The sequence below is a fragment of the Schistocerca cancellata genome, chromosome 3, assembly GCF_023864275.1.
Source record: "Schistocerca cancellata isolate TAMUIC-IGC-003103 chromosome 3, iqSchCanc2.1, whole genome shotgun sequence".
Lineage (NCBI taxonomy): Eukaryota > Metazoa > Arthropoda > Insecta > Orthoptera > Acrididae > Schistocerca > Schistocerca cancellata.
Window position 1 is genome coordinate 66,113,799 of NC_064628.1, and position 17,527 is coordinate 66,131,325.

The 17,527-nt window shown below is 59.8% G+C and overlaps 1 protein-coding gene across 1 annotated transcript in view; it reads right to left on the reverse strand.

The window, feature by feature from the left end:
- Positions 1-16,383: 16,383 nt before the first annotated feature.
- The window catches only part of LOC126176098 (uncharacterized), a gene marked incomplete at both ends in the record, with an annotated part of 14,142 nt that continues 12,998 nt past the window's right edge, over positions 16,384-17,527 (reverse strand). The window contains one exon of the mRNA XM_049923235.1: positions 16,384-16,425. Within this exon, the coding sequence (XP_049779192.1) occupies positions 16,384-16,425 (42 nt within the window). The remainder of the gene's footprint in view (positions 16,426-17,527) is intronic.

The window sequence follows — 17,527 nt, forward strand, 5'->3', positions numbered from 1 at the left end:
GACAAGGTGGGGGAGTGAGGCCAGAAAGAGATGGGGACAAGGTGGGGGAGTGAGGCCAGAAAGAGATGGGGACAAGGTGGGGGAGGGAGGCCAGAAAGAGATGGGGACAAGGTGGGGGAGGGAGGCCAGAAAGAGATGGGGACAAGGTGGGGGAGGGAGGCCAGAAACGGATGGGGACAAGGTGGGGGAATGAGGCCAGCAAGGGATGGGGACAAGGTGGGGGGAGTGAGGCCAACAAGGGATGGGGACAAGGTGGGGAAAGGAGGCCAGAAAGGGATGAGGGCAAGGTGAGGAAAGGAGGCCAGAAAGGGATGAGGGCAAGATGGGGAAAGGAGGCCAGAAAGGGATGAGGGCAAGGTGGGGAAAGGAGGCCAGAAAGGGATGATGGCAAGGTGGGGAAAGGAGGCCAGAAAGGGATGATGGCAAGGTGGGGAAAGGAGGCCAGAAAGGGATGATGGCAAGGTGGGGAAAGGAGGCCAGAAAGGGATGAGGGCAAGGTGGGGAATGGTGGCCAGAAAGGGATGTGGGCAAGGTGGGGAAAGGAGGTCAGAAAGGGATGAGGACTGGGTGGGGAAAGGAGGACAGAAACGGATGAGGACTGGGTGGGGAAAGGGGGACAGAAACGGATGAGGACTGGGTGGGGAAAGGAGGACAGAAACGGATGAGGGCTGGGTGGGGAAAGGAAGACAGAAACGGATGAGGACTGGGTGGAGAAAGGAGGACAGAAACGGATGAGGGCTGGGTGGGGAGAGGAGGACAGAAACGGATGAGGGCTGGGTGGGGAAAGGAGGACAGAAACGGATGAGGGCTGGGTGGGGAAAGGAGGACAGAAACGGATGAGGGCTGGGTGGGGAAAGGGGGACAGAAACGGATGAGGGCTGGGTGGGGAAAGGAGGACAGAAACGGATGAGGACGACGTGGGGAAAGGAGGACAGAAACGGATGAGGACGACGTGGGGAAAGGAGGACAGAAATGGATGAGGATGATGTGGGGAAAGGAGGACAGAAACGGATGAGGACGACGTGGGGAAAGGAGGACAGAAACGGATGAGGACGACGTGGGGAAAGGAGGACAGAAAGGGATGAGGATGACGTGGGGAAAGGAGGACAGAAAGGGATGAGGACGACGTGGGGAAAGGAGGACAGAAACGGATGAGGACGAGGTGGGGAAAGGAGGCCAGAAATGGATGAGGACAAGGTGGGGCAAGGAGGCCAGAAAGGGATGAGGACAAGGTGGGGAAAGGAGGCCAGAAAGGGATGAGGACAAGGTGGGGAAAGGAGGCCAGAAAGGGATGAGGACAAGGTGGGGAAAGGAAGTCAGAAAGGGATGGGGATGAGGTGGGGAAAGGAAGTCAGAAAGGGATGGGGATGAGGTGGGGAAAGGAAGTCAGAAAGGGCTGGGGATGAGGTGGGGAAAGGAAGCCAGAAAGGTTTGTCGAAGGGTACAGACTATGAGGGGGGAAAATCTATCCAGAAGGTAAATAATTATTTGGAGGAGGGGAAATAACTATATTGGGGGAGGGGAAAAGACTATGCGACAGTGGAATTAAATGTATATGTGGGGGAAGATTACGTGGGAGAGGGACTACTCAGGAATGGGAAGGACTGCGTGGGAGGGGAAAGGACAATGTGAGAAGGGGAGGTAATACGTGGGAATAGGAAGAACTCCGTATGAAGGGGAGGACTACGTTGGAGGGGAGGACTATACAGGAGGAGGATTCTATGCAAGAGGCAGAACTACAGGGGAGGGGGGGAGGGCATTGCAGGAATGCTGAGCACTACACAGGAGGGGGGGAGGAGGTTGTCGGAGGGGATCACGTGGATTGAAGATCATGGAGGGGACCGAAGACAGTTAGGAAACACATAGGGTATGAAGGATGTGAGGGGGGAATGAGACAGAAGGAGTGAAGGACGTGGGAGACGGAATGAGGCAGAAGGGAAGAAAGACATGGGAGCGGAAAAACTTGGGACTGCTGCAGCGCGGCATGGGGTGGACGAGGCATGGGGGTGGACGCGGCATGTGGGTGGACGCGGCATGGGGGTGGACGCGGCATGGGGGTGGACGCGGCATGGGGGTGGACGCGGCATGGGGGTGGATGCGGCATAGGGGTGGACGAGGCATGGGGTAGACGAGGCATGGAGTGGACGCGGCATGGGATGGATGTGGCAGGGGGTGGACGCGGCAGGTGGGTGAATGCAGCAGAGGGTGGACGTGGCAGACGGAGGATGTCGCATGGGGAATGATACGGAAGGGGGAAAGAGATGCTGGATAGGGCAGGCACTGGAGGGGGATGGAGAATGGAGGGGAAGGCTGCTAGGGGGGGAATAATGTGGGAACTTGGAAGGACAACTGGATAGAAGAATGAGGCAGGACGGGCAAGGACAGGATGCAGGATGGGCGAGGATGCTGGATGTGTGAGAACGCAGGAAGGGCGAGGACACAGGACGGGGAAGGGCGCAGGACGGGGAAGGGCGCAGGACGGGGAAGGGCGCAGGACGGGGAAGGGCGCAGGACGGGGAAGGGCGCAGGACGGGGAAGGACGCAGGACGGGGTAGGGCGCAGGACGGGGTAGGGCGCAGGACGGGGAAGGGCGCAGGACGGGGAAGGGCGCAGGACGGGGAAGGGCGCAGGACGGGGAAGGGCGCAGGACGGGGAAGGGCGCAGGACGGGGAAGGGCGCATGACAGGGTAGGGCGCAGGACGGGGAAACTGGGAAGGGCGCAGGACGGGGAAGGGCGCAGGACAGGGAAACGGGGAAGGGCGCAGGACAGGGAAACGGGGAAGGGCGCAGGACGGGGAAGGGCGCAGGACGGGGAAGGACACAGGACGGGGAAGGGCGCAGGACGGGGAAGGGCGCAGGACGGGGAAGGGTGGAGGAGGGGGAAAGATGCAGGAGGGGAAGGGACTGAAGAAGAAGAAGGTGAAACGATGCAGGAGGAGAAAGGACACAGGAGGGTGAAGATCAGAGAGAGAGAGAGAGAGAGAGAGAGAGAGAGAGAGAGAGAGAGAGAAGGTGGAAATGGGAAGGTAGATGTGGAAGAGGAAACATCATCCAGAAGGAAGAATGAGGGAGCGAAAGGGAATGGGATATGGAAGTGGGGATGTGAGGGGTTTGGTACAGTGTGGGGTTTGAACAGAAAGAGGGATCCGTTAAGGAGAGAATGGACAGGTAGATGGAGAATGAAGCAGGCAGGCAGACAGAGGAGAGGGAGAAGGAGGGCTCAGCGAGCAGAAATAGCAGAGAGGGTTGGAGGGACAAGTGGGCAGACAGGACAGTGACAAAGAGCCTAGTGGACAGACAAGAGTGGGCAGACCCATCTACAGGGGAGGGGCATCAACAGTGGAGGGGCATCTACAGGGGAGGGGCAATACGGGAGGTCATGTTGCTATGACTGGGGGAGCCATGATAGCATGAGGGGGCACAATGGGGGGAGGGAAATGTGATGGGTGAGGACTCTGAGATGGGTTAGGGGACTGTGACAGGGTTAGGAAACCGTGACAGGGAGAGGTGAGCATGACAGGGTCAAAGGGCAGACACAAGAGAGGGGATCGAGGCAGGAAACGGGACCATGATGGGACCAAGATGGGAGAGGGGACCAAGGCAGGAGAAAGGACCACAAGGGAGCGAGTGGACTGATGCGCAGGAGGGGCCCAAGATGGTCGAAGGACCCAAGATGGTAGAGGGACCTGAGACGGTAGAGAGGCCTCGGATGGTAGAGAGGCCAAAGACAGAAAGGAAGACTGAGGGGGGAGAGGGGATCGAGATGGGGGATGGGATAGCAATAGTGGAGAGAATAGCAACAGGGAGAGAAGACCCTGAAAAAGGGAGGGCATTGCAATGGAATGAAGAGACACCGATTGGGGGGGGGGGACTACAACAGGGAGAGGGTATGTGACCAAGACCAGTGGGAGGCGGCTACGAGGGGGGGAGGTTAACAGGAGTAGTGGGAATTGACCACAAGGGGGGAGGTGTATGTGGCTAGTGCGAGGTGACCACAGAGGGGGTTGGGGGCAAAAGGTGACCACAACATGTGGCAGGGACCCAGATGGGTGGAATGGGATTTGAGGAGCTTCAAAAAGGTCTGAATGAGGGTAGAGGCCAAAATGAGGAAGGATCCAAAATGAGGGCAGGGGCTGCATTGGGGGAGAGGCCACAGTAAGGGGAGGGGTCACAGTGGTGGAAATGTGAGAGTTCCAATGTCATGATGACAGACAGTGGGAGGTAGGTACAAGAGGGCACAAAGAATGGGAAGGGGTGGTAAGGTGCCATGACAAGCGAAAGGGGATGCGATGGGGGGGGGAAGGGGACACAACAGGGTGATGTGGCTATAAAGAGGGGGGGAAAGGGGCCGAAGAGGGGGGAAAGGGGCCGAAGAGGGGGGGAAAGGGGCCGAAGAGGGGGGCAAGGGGCCGAAGAGGGGGGGAAAGGGGCCGAAGAGGGGGGCAAGGGGCCGAAGAGGGGGGGAAAGGGGCCGAAGAGGGGGGCAAGGGGCCGAAGAGGGGGGCAAGGAACCGAAGAGGGGGCAAGAGGCCAAAGAGGGGGGCAAGAGGCCAAAGAGGGGGGCAAGAGGCCGAAGAGGGGGGGCAAGGGGCCGAAGAGCGGGGCAAGGGGCCGAAGAGCGGGGCAAGGGGCCGAAGAGGGGGGCAAGGGGCCGAAGAGGGGGGCAAGGGGCCGAAGAGGGGGGCAAGGGGCCGAAGAGGGGGGCAAGGGGCCGAAGAGGGGGGCAAGGGGCCGAAGAGGGGGCAAGGGGCCGAAGAGGGAGCAAGGGGCCGAAGAGGGGGCAAGGGGCCGAAGAGGGGGGCAAGGGGCCGAAGAGGGGGCAAGGGGCCGAAGAGGGGGCAAGGGGCCGAAGAGGGGGGCAAGGGGCCGAAGAGGGGGGCAAGGGACCGAAGAGGGGGGCAAGGGGCCGAAGAGGGGGGCAAGGGGCCGAAGAGGGGGGCAAGGGGCCGAAGAGGGGGGGAAAGGGGCCGAAGAGGGGGGAAAGGGGCCGAAGAGGGGGGAAAGGGGCCGAAGAGGGGGGAAAGGGGCCGAAGAGGGGGGAAAGGGGCCGAAGAGGGGGGAAAGGGGCCAAAGAGGGGGGGAAAGGGGCCAAAGAGGGGGGGAAAGGTGACGAAGAGGGGGGGAAAGGGGCCGATGGTGGTGGTGGTGGTTAGTGTTTAACGTCCCGTCGACAACGAGGTCATTAAAGACAGAGCGCAAGCTCGGGTGAGGGAAGGATTGGGAAGGATATCGGCCGTGCCCTTTCAAAGGAACCATCCCGGCATTTGGCTGAAACGATTTAGGGAAATCACGGAAAACCTAAATCAGGATGGCCGGAGACGGGATTGAACCGTCGTCCTCCCGAATGCGAGTCCAGTGTGCTAACCACTGCGCCACCTCGCTCGGTGAAAGGGGCCGAAGAGGGGGGAGAGGGGCCGAGGATGGTGGGAGAGGAGCCGAGGAGGGGGTGAGAGGGGCCGAGGAGAGTGGCCGAGGTGGGGGGGAGGGGGACCGAGGGGCGAGCGAGAGGGGCCGAGACGGGGGGAGAGGGGCCAAGACGGGTGGAGAGGGGCCGAGGCGGGGGGAGAGGGGCCGAGGCGGGGGGAGAGGGGCCGAGGCAGGGGGGAGAGGGGCCGAGGCGGGGGGAGAGTGGGCGAGGCGGGGGGGAGAGGGGCCGAGGCGGGGGGGGAGAGGGGCCGAGGCGGGGGGGAGAGGGGCCGAGGGGCGGGAGAAAAGCACCGAGGGGCGGGAGAAAAGCACCGAGGGGCGGGAGAAAAGGGCCAAGGGGTGGGAGAAAGGGCCAAGGGGGGAGAAACTGAGGAGAGGAGAATGGGACCGAGACGATGGAGAAAGGGTTCGGGACAGGTAAGGTAGGGCCATGTAGTATGCAAGGAGGCACTTTAGGTGAACTGATGGGTGAACAAGTTGCGGAATGGACTGCAAACGAAGTGCTGATACGTGGAAAAACAGGGAGATTGTGGGGGGAGGGAACTATAAGAGAATGGATTGGAGTGCGGGTGTGCGAAGGGAGACGTGGGAGAGAAGAGTGGTCGTGGGAGGGCAGAGGAGAATGTGTGAGGAACAGGGGGATGTGGGTGTAAAAATGGGGCCGTAGGAGGGTAGAGGGGAACGTGGGAGGGAAGGGGTCGACATGGTAGGGCAGAGGGGGAGGTTGGAGGTCAGTGGGGGCTGTGGGAGAGAAGTGGAAGATGTAGGAGGGCTGAGGAGGTGGGTGGGCTGAGGAGGTGGGAGAGCAGTGAGGTAGTTGGGGAGGTGGGGGGCCTTGGGGTAGTTGGAGAAGGTGGGAGGGTAGAGGGGGAGCTGGGGGAGGATGGAGGGCAGAGGGGGAGCTGGGGGAGGATGGAGGGCAGAGGGGGAGTTTGGGGAGGATGGAGGGCAGAGGGGGAGTTTGGGGAGGATGGAGGGCAGAGGGGGAGTTGGGGGTGGATGGAGGGCAGAGGTGTAGTTGGGGGAGGATGGTGGGCAGAGGGAGAGTTGGAAGGGCAAAGGGGAAGTTGGGGGGAGGTGGAAGCGCAGAGACGAAGTTGGGGAGGTGGGAGTGCAGAAAGTTGGGGGAGGTGGGAGTGCAGAGAGAAAGTTGGGGGAGGTGGGAGTGCAGAGAGAAAGTTGGGGGAGGTGGGAACGCAGAGAGGAAGTTGGGGGGAGGTGGGAGCGCAAGGAGGGGGTTGCAGCGGTTGGGGGGAAGTGGGAGGGCAGGGAGGGAGTTCAGGGGAGGTGGGTGCGCAAAAACCGGAGTTTGAGGGAGGCAGGTGGACATAAAAGGAAGTTGGGCAAGGTGGGAGGGCAGAGAGGGGGTGAAGTATGTTGGGGTGAGGTGGGAGGGCAGAGAGGGGGTGAAGTTGGTTGGGGGGAGGTGGGAGGGCAGAGAGAGGATGGCGTTGGCCAGTAGGAGGGCAGAGGGGGAGTTGGGGTGGCCGGTGGGAGGGCAGAAGGGGAGTCGGGGTGGCCGGTGGGAGGTCACAGGGGGAGTCGGGGTGGCCGGTGGGAGGGTAGAGGTGGAGTCGGGGTGGCCGGTGGGAGGGTAGAGGTGGAGTCGGGGTGGGAGCTGGAAGGGCAGAGGGGTAGTTGAGGTGGGAGCTGGAAGGGCAGAGGGGTAGTTGAGGTGGGAGCTGGGAGGGCAGAGGGGTAGTTGGGGTGGGAGCTGGGAGGGGAGAGAGGGAGTTGGGGTGGGAGCTGGGAGGGCAGAGAGGGAGTTGGGGTGGGAGCTGGGAGGGCAGAGAGGGAGTTGGGGTGGGAGCTGGGAGGGCAGAGAGGGAGTTGGGGTGGGAGCTGGGAGGGCAGAGAGGGAGTTGGGGTGGGAGCTGGGAGGGCAGAGGAGGAGCTGGGGTTGGACCTGGGAGGGCAGAAGAGGAGCTGGGGTTGGACCTGGGAGGGCAGAGGGAGTGGGGGTGGGAGCTGGGAGGGCAGGGGAATGGCAGAGTGTGGGTGTGGGAAGTCACAGGGGAGCAGCATAGGGTGGGTGTGAGAAGTCACAGGGGAGCAGCATAGGGTGGGTGTGGGAAGTCACAGGGGAATGACAGAAGGTGGGTGTGGGAAGTCACAGGGCAATGACAGAGGGTGGGTGTGGGAAGTCACAGGGGAACAACAGAGGGTGGGTGTGGGAAGTCACAGGGAAACAACAGAGGGTGGGTGTGGGAAGTCACAGGGGAATGTCAGAGGGTGGGTGTGGGAAGTCACAGGGGAACGTCAGAGGGTGGGTGTGGGAAGTCACAGGGGAACGGTAGAGGGTGGGTGTGGAGAGTCACAGGGAACGGTAGAGAGTCGGTGTGGGAAGTCACAGGGAAACGGCAGAGGGTGGGTGTGGGAAGTCACAGGGAAACGGCAGAGGGTGGGTGTGGGAAGTCACAGGGAAACGGCAGAGGGTGGGTGTGGGAAGTCACAGGGAAACGGCAGAGGGTGGGTGTGGGAAGTCACAGGGAAACGGCAGAGGGTGGGTGTGGGAAGTCACAGGGAAACGGCAGAGGGTGTGTGTGGGTGGTCACAGGATTGAATGGCGAAAGGACATAGTAGGTCACAGGGGGAACAGCGGAAGGATGTGGGAGGTAACGGGGGAACGTCAGAGGAGACGTGGGAGGTAACGGGAGAAAGTAAGAGGGGACATGGGATGTCATAGTGGAACGTCAGAGGGGATGGGAGAGGTCACAGGGGAACATCAGAGGGGACAGGAGAGGTCAGAGGGAATGGCAGAGGGGGTGTGGGAGGTTAGAGGGGAACAGCAAAGGGTGTGTGGGAGGGTTGGGTGGGTTGTTTGGGGAAGGAGACCAGACAGCGAGGTCATCGGTCTCATCGGATTAGGGAAGGATGGGGAAGGAAGTTGGCCGTGCCCTTTCAAAGGAACCATCTTGTCATTTGCCTGGAGCGATTTAGGGAAATCAGGGAAAACCCATATCAGGATAGCTGGATGCGGGGTTGAACCGTCGTGCTCCTGAATGCGAGTCCAGGGCTGTGGGAGGTTAGAGGGGAACAGCAAAGGGGGTGTCGGAGGTTAGAGGGGAACAGCAAAGGGGGTTTGGGAGGTCTGATGGGGTGGCAGAGGGGGACCTGTGTCGGCAGAGGGGGACGTGTGAGGGCAGAGAGGGACGTCAGGGGGACGTGTGGGGTCACAGGGGGATGGCAGGGGGACGTGTGAGGTCACAGGGGGATGGCAGGGGGACGTGTGAGGTCACAGGGGGATGGCAGGGGGATGTGTGAAGGCAGAGGGGGACGTGTGAGGTCACGTGGTAATGGCAGAGTGGGATGTGGGAGGTCAGGAGGTCAGATGGGAATGGTAGAGGGGGATGTGGGAGGTCAGGTGGGAACGGTAGAGGGGGATGTGGGAGGTCAGAGGGGAACGGTAGAGGGGGATGTGGGAGGTCAGAGGGGAACGGTAGAGGGGGATGTGGGTGGTCAGAGGGGAATTGCACAGGGGGAGAGGTGAAAGGGAAAGTGCAGGTGGGGCATGAGAGGGCAGAGGGGAATGGCAGGGAGGACTTTGGGGGACGGAGGGGAAAGGCAGGGGGGACTTTGGGGGACGGAGGGGAAAGGCAGGGGGGACTTTGGGGGACGGAGGGGAAAGGCAGGGGGGACTTTGGGGGACGGAGTAGAAAGGCATGGGGGACTTTGGGGGACGGAGTGGAAAGGCATGGGGGACTTTGGGGGACGGAGGGGAAAGACAGGTGGGACTTTGGGGGACAGAGGGGAAAGGCAGGGGGGACATGGGTAAGAGGCAGAGAAAGAAACGCAGTGGGTCTTGGGGTGGCAGAGGGGAAATGCAGTGGGTCTTGGGGGGGAGGGCAGAGTGGGAAGGCAGTGGGTCTTGGAGGGCAGAGGGGAAAGGCAGTGGGTCTTTGGGGGGCGGCAGAGGGCAAAGGGAGTGGGTCTTGAAGGGGGCAGAGGGAAAAGGCAGTAAGTATTGAGGGGGCGGAGGGAAAAGGCAGTAGGTCTTGGAGGGGGCAGAGGGGAAAGGCAGTGGGTCTTGGGGGCAGAGGGGAAAGGCAGTGGATTGAGTTGGGCAGGGCGGAAAGGCAATGGTTTGCGTTGGGCAGGGTGGAAAGGCAATGAGTTGCCTTGGGCAGAAGGGAAAGGCATGGGTTGAGTTGGGCAGCAGGGAAAGGCAGTGGTACATGGGGGCAGATGGGGAAAGGCAGGGGGGAAAGTGGGGGCAAAGGGGAAAGAGGAATGGCGGGGTGGACATGAAGGGAGTGAGGCGAAAGGGGAAGGGCGGGAGGGACGAGGGGGAGTGAGGGGAAAGGGGAAGGGCTAGAGGGTCGAGGGGGAGTGAGGGGAAAGGGGAAGGGCGGGAGGGATGAGGGGGAGTGAGGGGAAGGGCGGGAGGGATGAGGGGGAGGAGGAGAAGGGCGGGAGGGATGAGGGGGAGTGAGGGGAAGGGCGGGAGGGATGAGGGGGAGTGAGGGGAAGGGCGGGAGGGATGTGGGAGGGCAAGGGGGAGAAGAAGGGGAAGGAGATGTGGGAGGGTAGAGGGGAAAGGGAAAGGGCAGGGGGATGTGGGAGGGCATAGGGGAAAAGGGAAAGGGCAGGGGGGATGTGGGAGGGCATAGGGGAAAAGGGAAAGGGCAGGGGGGATGTGGGAGGGCATAGGGGAAAAGGGAAGGGCAAAGGGGATGTGAGTGGGCGGGGGGGATGTGGGAGGGCGGTGGGGATGTGGGAGGGCGGTGGGGATGTGGGAGGGCAGGGGGGATGTGGGAGGGCAGGGGCGAAATGGGAAGGGTAAGGGGAATGGGAATAGCAGGTGGGATGTGGGGGCCAGAGGGGAATGGCAGGGGGGATGTGGGGGGCCAGAGGGAATGGCAGGGGGGATGTGGGGGACCACAGGGGAATGGCAGGGGGGATGTGGGGGCCAGAGGGGAATGGATAATGGCAGGGGCGATGTGGGGGGCAGAGGGTAAGGGCAGGGGGACATGGAAGGGCAGAGAGATATGTGTGGGCAGGGTGGAAAGTAGAAGGGCAGAGGCAGGTGGGGGGCAGAGGGGAATGAATAATGGCAGGGGCGATGTGGGTGGGCAGAGGGGGGTGTGGGAGGGAAGAGGGGAAATGCTGGAGAGCAGAGTGGGCGGGTTGGGTTGATTAGGGGAAGGAATCAAACTGTGACGTCATCAGTCTCATCGAATTAGGGAAGGATGGGGAAGGAAGTTGGCCTTGTCCTTTCAAAGGAACCATTCCGTCGTTTGCCTGAAGTGATTTAGGGAAATCACGGAAAACCTGAATCAGGATAGCTGCACACAGGATTGAACTGTTGTCCTCCCGAATGCAAGTCCAGTGTGCTAACCACTGCGCCATCTCGCTCGGTAGAGCAGAATGGGATGTGGGAGGGCAGAGTGGGATGTGGGAGGGCAGAGGGGGATGTGGGAGGAATGAAGGGCCCTCGGAGAGAAGGAGACGTGAGAGGGAGTGGTGTAGGAAAGTGGGATAGGGGAGCATCAGTGAAATGCAAAGAGACATGGGGAGAGGAAAAAATGGGGAAAAGAGAAGTTAATGAAACGAGGGAAATGGGGAAAAGAGAAATTAATGAAACGAGGGAAATGGGAAAAATGGTGAAGGAATAGGGGCAAGGGAGAAATGCAGTAAGGAGGAAGGAATTTGTAGCAAGGAAGAAGTAGTTAAGGAATTTGGAAAGGCAAGGAAAAGTGAAATGAGTAGGGTGAAGGGAAGGGGAAAGCAGGGCGAGAAAGAAGGGATAACTCGTGGAGGATGGGAAAAGAGAAGGGAAAAGGGAGGAGGGAGGAGAGAGGAGAGAGGGAGAGAGAGGGAGTGAGGGAGAGAGGCAGAGAGAGAGAGGGAGAAAGAGAGAGAGGGGGGGAGGCGAAGGGAAAAGCGATTGAGAACAGGTAGAGGGGAAGGCGGATGGAGCTAAAATAGAGAGAAGGATAAGAGGAATGGTGTTAAAAGAAGAAGGGACTAGAGGATGAGTAGGAAAACTGAGGAGAAAAAGGTGGGGAAGTGAAAGGGTAAATGGAAATGGAAACAAGAAAAAGGCAAGTGGGAGTGAAAACCAGAAGGAAAATTAGATATGGAATGTGAAGGTAAAGGGGACACAAGTCAGAGAAGTGATGGATAGAGGTAGCAAATGACAAGAGGATAAAGACGGAGAGTGGGATAGAGAGATTGGGGAAATTGGTTAAGAGGGCAAATAGGTGAAGGGAGAAATGGTATGGAAGGGATATGTGGTAGGGGGAGGGGGAAAAAGGGAAGTTGGGAAAAGAGATGAGGAAGGATATAGTACATGTAAAGGAAATAAAGGTCATGGAAGGCGGAGAATGGATGAAGGAGGAATGACAGGGGAAGAGAAGGGGGAATAGGGTGAGGGTGGACGGAGTAGGGTGGGAAGAGGAGGAGGAAAGGGGGAAGGGATGAGAAAAGGGGGAAGGGATGAGGAAAGGGGGAAGGGATGAGGAAAGGGGGGAAGGGATGAGGAGAAAGGGGGAAGGGATGAGGACAGGGGAAGGAATGAGGAAAGGGGGGAAGGGATGAGGAAAAGGGGGAAGGGATGAGGAAAGGGGGAAGGGATGAGGAAAGGGGAAGGAATGAGGAAAGGGGGAAGGGAGGAGGAAAGGAGGAAGGGAGGAGCAAGGGAGCAGGAAAGGAGGAAGGGAGCAGGAAAGGGGGGTAGGGAGGAGGAAGGGAGCAGAAAAGAAGGTAGGGAGGAGGAAGGGAAGCAGCAAAGCGAGAGGTAGGGAGGAGGAAGGGAGCAGGAAAGGAGGAAGGGAGCAGGAAAGGAGGAAGGGAGCAGGAAAGGAGGAAGGGGAGCAGGAAAGGAGGAAGGGAGCAGGAAAGGAGGAAGGGAGCAGGAAAGGAGGAAGGGAGCAGGAAAGGAGGAAGGGAGTAGCAAAGGAGGGGGATAGGAGGAAGGGAGTAGGAAAGGGAGGAAGAAGGGAGGAAGAAAAGGGGAAGGGAGTAGGAAAGGAGGAAGAAGGGAGGAAGAAGAAAAGGGGAAGGGAGTAGGAAAGGAGGAAGAAGGGAGGAAGAAAAGGGGAAGGGAGTAGGAAGGGAGGAAGAATGGGGGAAGCGAGGAGGAAAAGAGGAAAAAGGGAGGAAGAACAGAGGGAAGCGCGAGAAGGAAGGGAGGAAGAACGGGGGAAGCGAGAAGGAAGGGAGGAAAACGGGGGGAAGCGAAGAGGAAGGGAGGAAGAAAGGAAGAAGGGAGGAATAACGGGGGAAGGGAGGAAGAAGGGACTAAGAACAGGGGAAGGGAGGAGGAAAGGAGGAAGGGAGGAGGAAGGGAAAGAGGATGGGAAAGGGAGGAGTTAAGAGGGAGGGGAAGAGAAGGGGAAAGGGAGGGAGTTAAGAGGGAGGGGAAGAGGATGGGAAAGGGAGGAGTAAACAGGGAGGGGAAGAGGAAGGGAAAGGGAGGCGTTAAGAGGGAGGGGAAGAGGATGGGAAAGGGAGGCGTCAAGAGGGGAGGGGAAGAGGATGGGAGAGGGAGGCGTAAAGAGGGGAGGGGGAAGAGGATGGGAAAGGGGTGGCGTTTAGAGGGAGGGGAAGAGGATGGGAAAGGGTGGCGTTAAGAGGGAGGGGAGGAGGATGGGAAAGGGAGGAGCCAAGGGGAAGAGGATGGGAAAGGGACGGTGTTAAGGGGAAGAGGATGGGAAAGGGAGGAGTTAACAGGGAGGGGAAGAGGGATGGGAAAGGGAGGAGATAAGTAGAAGTGGAAGAGGATTGGAAAGGGAGGCGTAAAAGAGGGAGGGGAAGAGGATGGGAGAGGGAGGAGTTAAGGGGGAGGGAATGAGGAAGGGAATGGGAGGAGTTAAGGGGAAAGGGAAGAGGACGGGATTGGGTGGGAGTTAAGATGGAGGGAAAGACGATGGGAAAGGCAGGAGTTACGAGGGAGGGGAAGAGGATCGGAAAGGGGTGAGTTAAGAGGGAGGGGAATAGGATGGGAAAGGGGAGGAGGTAAGAGGGAGGGGAAGAGGATGGGAAAGGGAGAAGTTAAGAGGGAGGGGAAGAGGATGGGAAAGGGAGGAGTTAAGAGGGAGGGGAAGAGGATTGGAAAGGGAGAGTTAAGAGGAAGGTGAAGAGGAGGGGGAAAAGGTGAGTTAAGGGGGAGTGGAAGATGAGTGGAAAGGGGGGAGTTAAGGGGGAGTGGAAGATGAGGGGAAAGGGGGGAGTTAAAGGGGAGTGGAAAATGAGGGGAAACGGGGGAGTTAAGGGTGAGTCGAAGATGAGGGGAAAGGGGTAGTTTAAGGGAGAGTAGAAGATGAGGGGAAAGGGAGAAGGAGGGGAACGGGAGAAGGAGGGGAAGGGAGAAGGAGGGGAAAGGGAGGAGGATGGGGAAAGAGAGGAGGGGAAGGGAGGTGGAGCGGAAAGGGAGGAGAATGGGGAAAGAGAGGAGGATGGGGAAAGAGAGGAGGATGGGGAAAGAGAGGAGGATGGGGAAAGAGAGGAGGATGGGGAAAGATAGGACGACGGGGAAAGAGAGGAGGATGGGGAAAGAGAGGAGGATGGGGAAAGGGAGGAGGATGGGGAAAGGGAGGAGGATGGGGAAAGGGAGGAGGATGGGGAAAGGGTGGAGGATGGGGAAAGGGAGGAGGATGGGGAAAGGGAGGAGGATGGGGGAAAGAGATGAGGATGGGGAAAGGGAGGATGATGGGGGAAAGGGAGGATGATGGGGAAAGGGAGGATGATTGGGGAAAGGGACGGAGTAGGGGAAAGGGACCGAGTACGGGAAAGGAACTGCGCTGGGGGAAGATAGCAGGGAGCGGGAGGGTAGGGGGAAGGGAAGGGTCTAGTGAGAAGGAGAGGGCAGGGCAAAATAGAGAGGGTATGGGGAAAGGGAGGAGATAGGGCAAAAGGAAGAAGGTTGGGTGAATGGGAGTAGGTAGATGGAAATGGAGATGGGTGGGGGAACGGGAGGGAGTAAGTGGACAGGGGGAACATAGCGGGGAAAGGGGGGAGGGTAAGGGGAAAGGAGAAGTTAGGAGAAAGTATGGGGAAAGGAGACAGTGGAGAGGTGATAGGAGATAAGAGCGAGGGGAGAGGGTGGGGGACAGAGGATAGGGAGGGTTAAATGTGGAGGACAAAGAGAGGAGAGTGAGAGAAAATGGTGGGGGGTAGAGAGAGAGGGGAAATGGTGGGGGTAGAGAGAGAGGGGGACTGGAGGGCGGGAGGGAGAGAGAGAGAGAGAGAGAGAGAGACGAGAGCAGAGAGAGAGAGAGAGAGAGAGAGAGAGAGAGAGAGACTGATACTGACAGGGAGACTGGAGAGAAGGAAAGAGAGGGATGGAGAAGGAGAGGGGGAGGGAGAGAGAGGGGAAATGGTGGGGGGTAGAGAGGGGGAAGGGGTGGGGGTAGAGAGAGTAGAGGGAAAGGGTAAGGGGTAGAGAGGGAGGGAAAAAGGTGAGGCTAGGGAGAGGGAGAGGGAAAGTGGTATAGGAGAGGTAGGCAAAGGGTGTTGAAGGATTGGGAGGGGGGAGAACGGAGGGAGATGTAGGAATGGGAGAGGGAAGGAGGGAAATGATGTGGGAGGGGGGAAAGGCAGGGGTAACGGTGTCGAAAGGCAAGGGGAGGAGGGAGAGGTATGAGATTGGAAGGGCAGGGGAAGAAGGAGATGCCATGACTGTGGAAGGGCGCAGGGAGAGGGAGAGTCAAGACTGTGGAAGGGGAGGTAGAGAAGGAGGGGTAATGAGCGTGGAAGGGCGGGGGGAGAGAGAGGGGTATGAGCGCGGAAGGTTGGGGGGAGAGAGGGAGGGTTATGAGCGTGGAAGGGCGGGGGGAGAGGGAGGGGTATGAGCGTGGGAAGGGCGGGGGAGAGGGAGGGGTATGAGTGTGGAAGGGTGGGGGGAGAGGGAGGGGTATGAGTGCAGAAGGGTGGGGGGAGAGGGAGGGGTATGAGTGTGGAAGGGTGGGGGGAGAGGGAGGGGTATGAGCGTCGAAGGGTGGGGGGAGAGGGAGGGGTATGAGCATGGAAGGGTGAGGGGGAGAGGGAGGGGTATGAGCGGTGAAGGGTGAGGGGGGAGGGAGGGGTTTGAGCGTGGAAGGGGGAGGGGAGAGGGAGGATTATGAGCGTGGGAAGGGCGAGGTGAGGCGGAGTGGTATGAGCGCGGAAGGGCGAGGTGAGGACGGAGGGGTATGAGCAGCGCGGAAGGGCGAGGTGAGACGGAGGGGTATTGAGCGCAGAAGGGCGAGGTGAGACGGAGGGGGTATGAGCGCAGAAGGGCGAGGTGAGACGGAGGGGTATGAGCGCAGAAGGGCGAGGTGAGACGGAGGGGTATGAGCGCAGAAGGGCGAGGTGAGACGGAGGGGTATGAGCGAAGAAGGGCGAGGTGAGACGGATGGGTATGAGCGCGGAAGGGTGAGGAAGATGGAGGGGTTTGAGCGCGCGAGGGAGAGGGAGGGGTTTGAGCGCGGAAGGGAGAGGGAGTGGGAGGGGAATGAGCGCAGGGACTAGGGGAAAAGAGTGACAGAGAGGGGGACTGGGTGTGTGTGAGAGAGAGAGAGAGAGAGAGAGAGAGAGAGAGAGAGAGAGACAGATAGGGGGACTGGGGAGAGAGAACAGGAGAGACAGAGAGGGGGACTGGGGAGGGAGAACAGGAGAGACAGAGAGGGGGACTGGGGAGGGAGAAAAGGAGAAACAGAGAGCGGGACTGGGGATAGAGAAAAGGAGAGACAGAGAGGGGGACTGGGGAGAGAGAAAAGGAGAGACAGAGAGGGGGGACTGGGGAGAGAGAAAAGGAGAGACAGAGAGGGGGACTGGGGGAGAGAGAAAGAGAGACACAGAGAGGGGGACTGGGGAGAGAGTAAAGGAGACGGAGAGAAAAGGAGACAGAGGGGGACTGGGGAAGAGAGAAAAGGAGAGACAGAGGGGGACTGGGGAGAGAGAAAAGGAGAGGACAGAGGGGGGGACTGGGGAGAGAGAAAAGGAGAGACAGAGGGGGGACTGGGGAGAGAGAAAAGGAGAGACAGAGGGGGGGACTGGGGAGAGAAAGAGAGAGACAGAGGGGGCACTTGGGAGAGAAAGAGAGAGACTGAGGGGGGACTGGGGAGAGAAAGAGAGGGGGGGAATGGGGAGAGAAAGAGAGGGGGGAATGGGGAGAGAAAGAGAGGGGGGACTGGGGAGAGAAAGAGAGGGGGGACTGGAGAGAGATAGGGGGACTGGAAAGAGAAAGAGAGGGGGGACTGGAGAGAGATAGGGGACTGGAAAGAGAAAGAGAGTGGGGACTGGGGCGAAAAGGGTGAGGGGGGGGGACTGGAGGTGGAAAGAAAGAAAGAGAGAGAGAGAGAGAGAGAGAGAGAGAGAGAGAGAGAGAAATACTGACAGGGAGACTGGAGAGAAGGAAAGAGAGGGATGGAAAAGGGGAGGGGGAGGGGGAGAGGGAGAGGGGGACGAGAGGGAGAGGGAGAGAGAGAGAGAGAGAGAGAGAGAGAGAGAGAGAGAGAGAGAGAGAGAGAGGGGAGAGGGAGGGGGGGAGAGAGAGAGAGAGAGGGAGAGAGAGAGAGAGAGAGAGAGAGAGAGAGAGAGAGAGAGAAAGGAGGAGGGAGAAAAGGAGAGTGAAGGTGAAACAAAAAGGGATGGTGAAAGGAAGACGGAGGGACAAATGGAGATAGATGCATAGAGAGAGGATGTGAAAAAGGGAGGTAGGGAGAAAAAGTGGGAATGTGAAAGGGAGTGGGAGCGAGAAAGGGGAGTGACAAGTAGGGAATGGCTGAGAGAAGGGTAAATAGAAGAGTAGGGGTGAGAAGCATTAGGGATAAGGGGGAGTGGTGGAGGGGAGCAGTAGGAAAGGGGGGGAGAGTGGCGACGGGGGGGGAGTGGCGACGGGGGGGGGAGAGTGGCGACGGGGGGGGGAGAGTGGCGACAGGGGGGGAGTGGCGACAGGGGGGGGGGAGTGGCGACGGCGGGGAGTGGCGACGGGAGGGAGTGGCGATGGGGGGGGAGTGGCGACGGGAGGGAATGGCGATGGGGGGGGAGTGGTGACGGGGGGGGAGTGGCGACGGGGGGGAGTGGCGACGGGGGGAGAGGAGCAGTGGCGACGGGGGGAGAGGAGAGTGGCGACGGGGGGAGAGGAGAGAGTGGCAACGGGGGGAGAGCGACAATG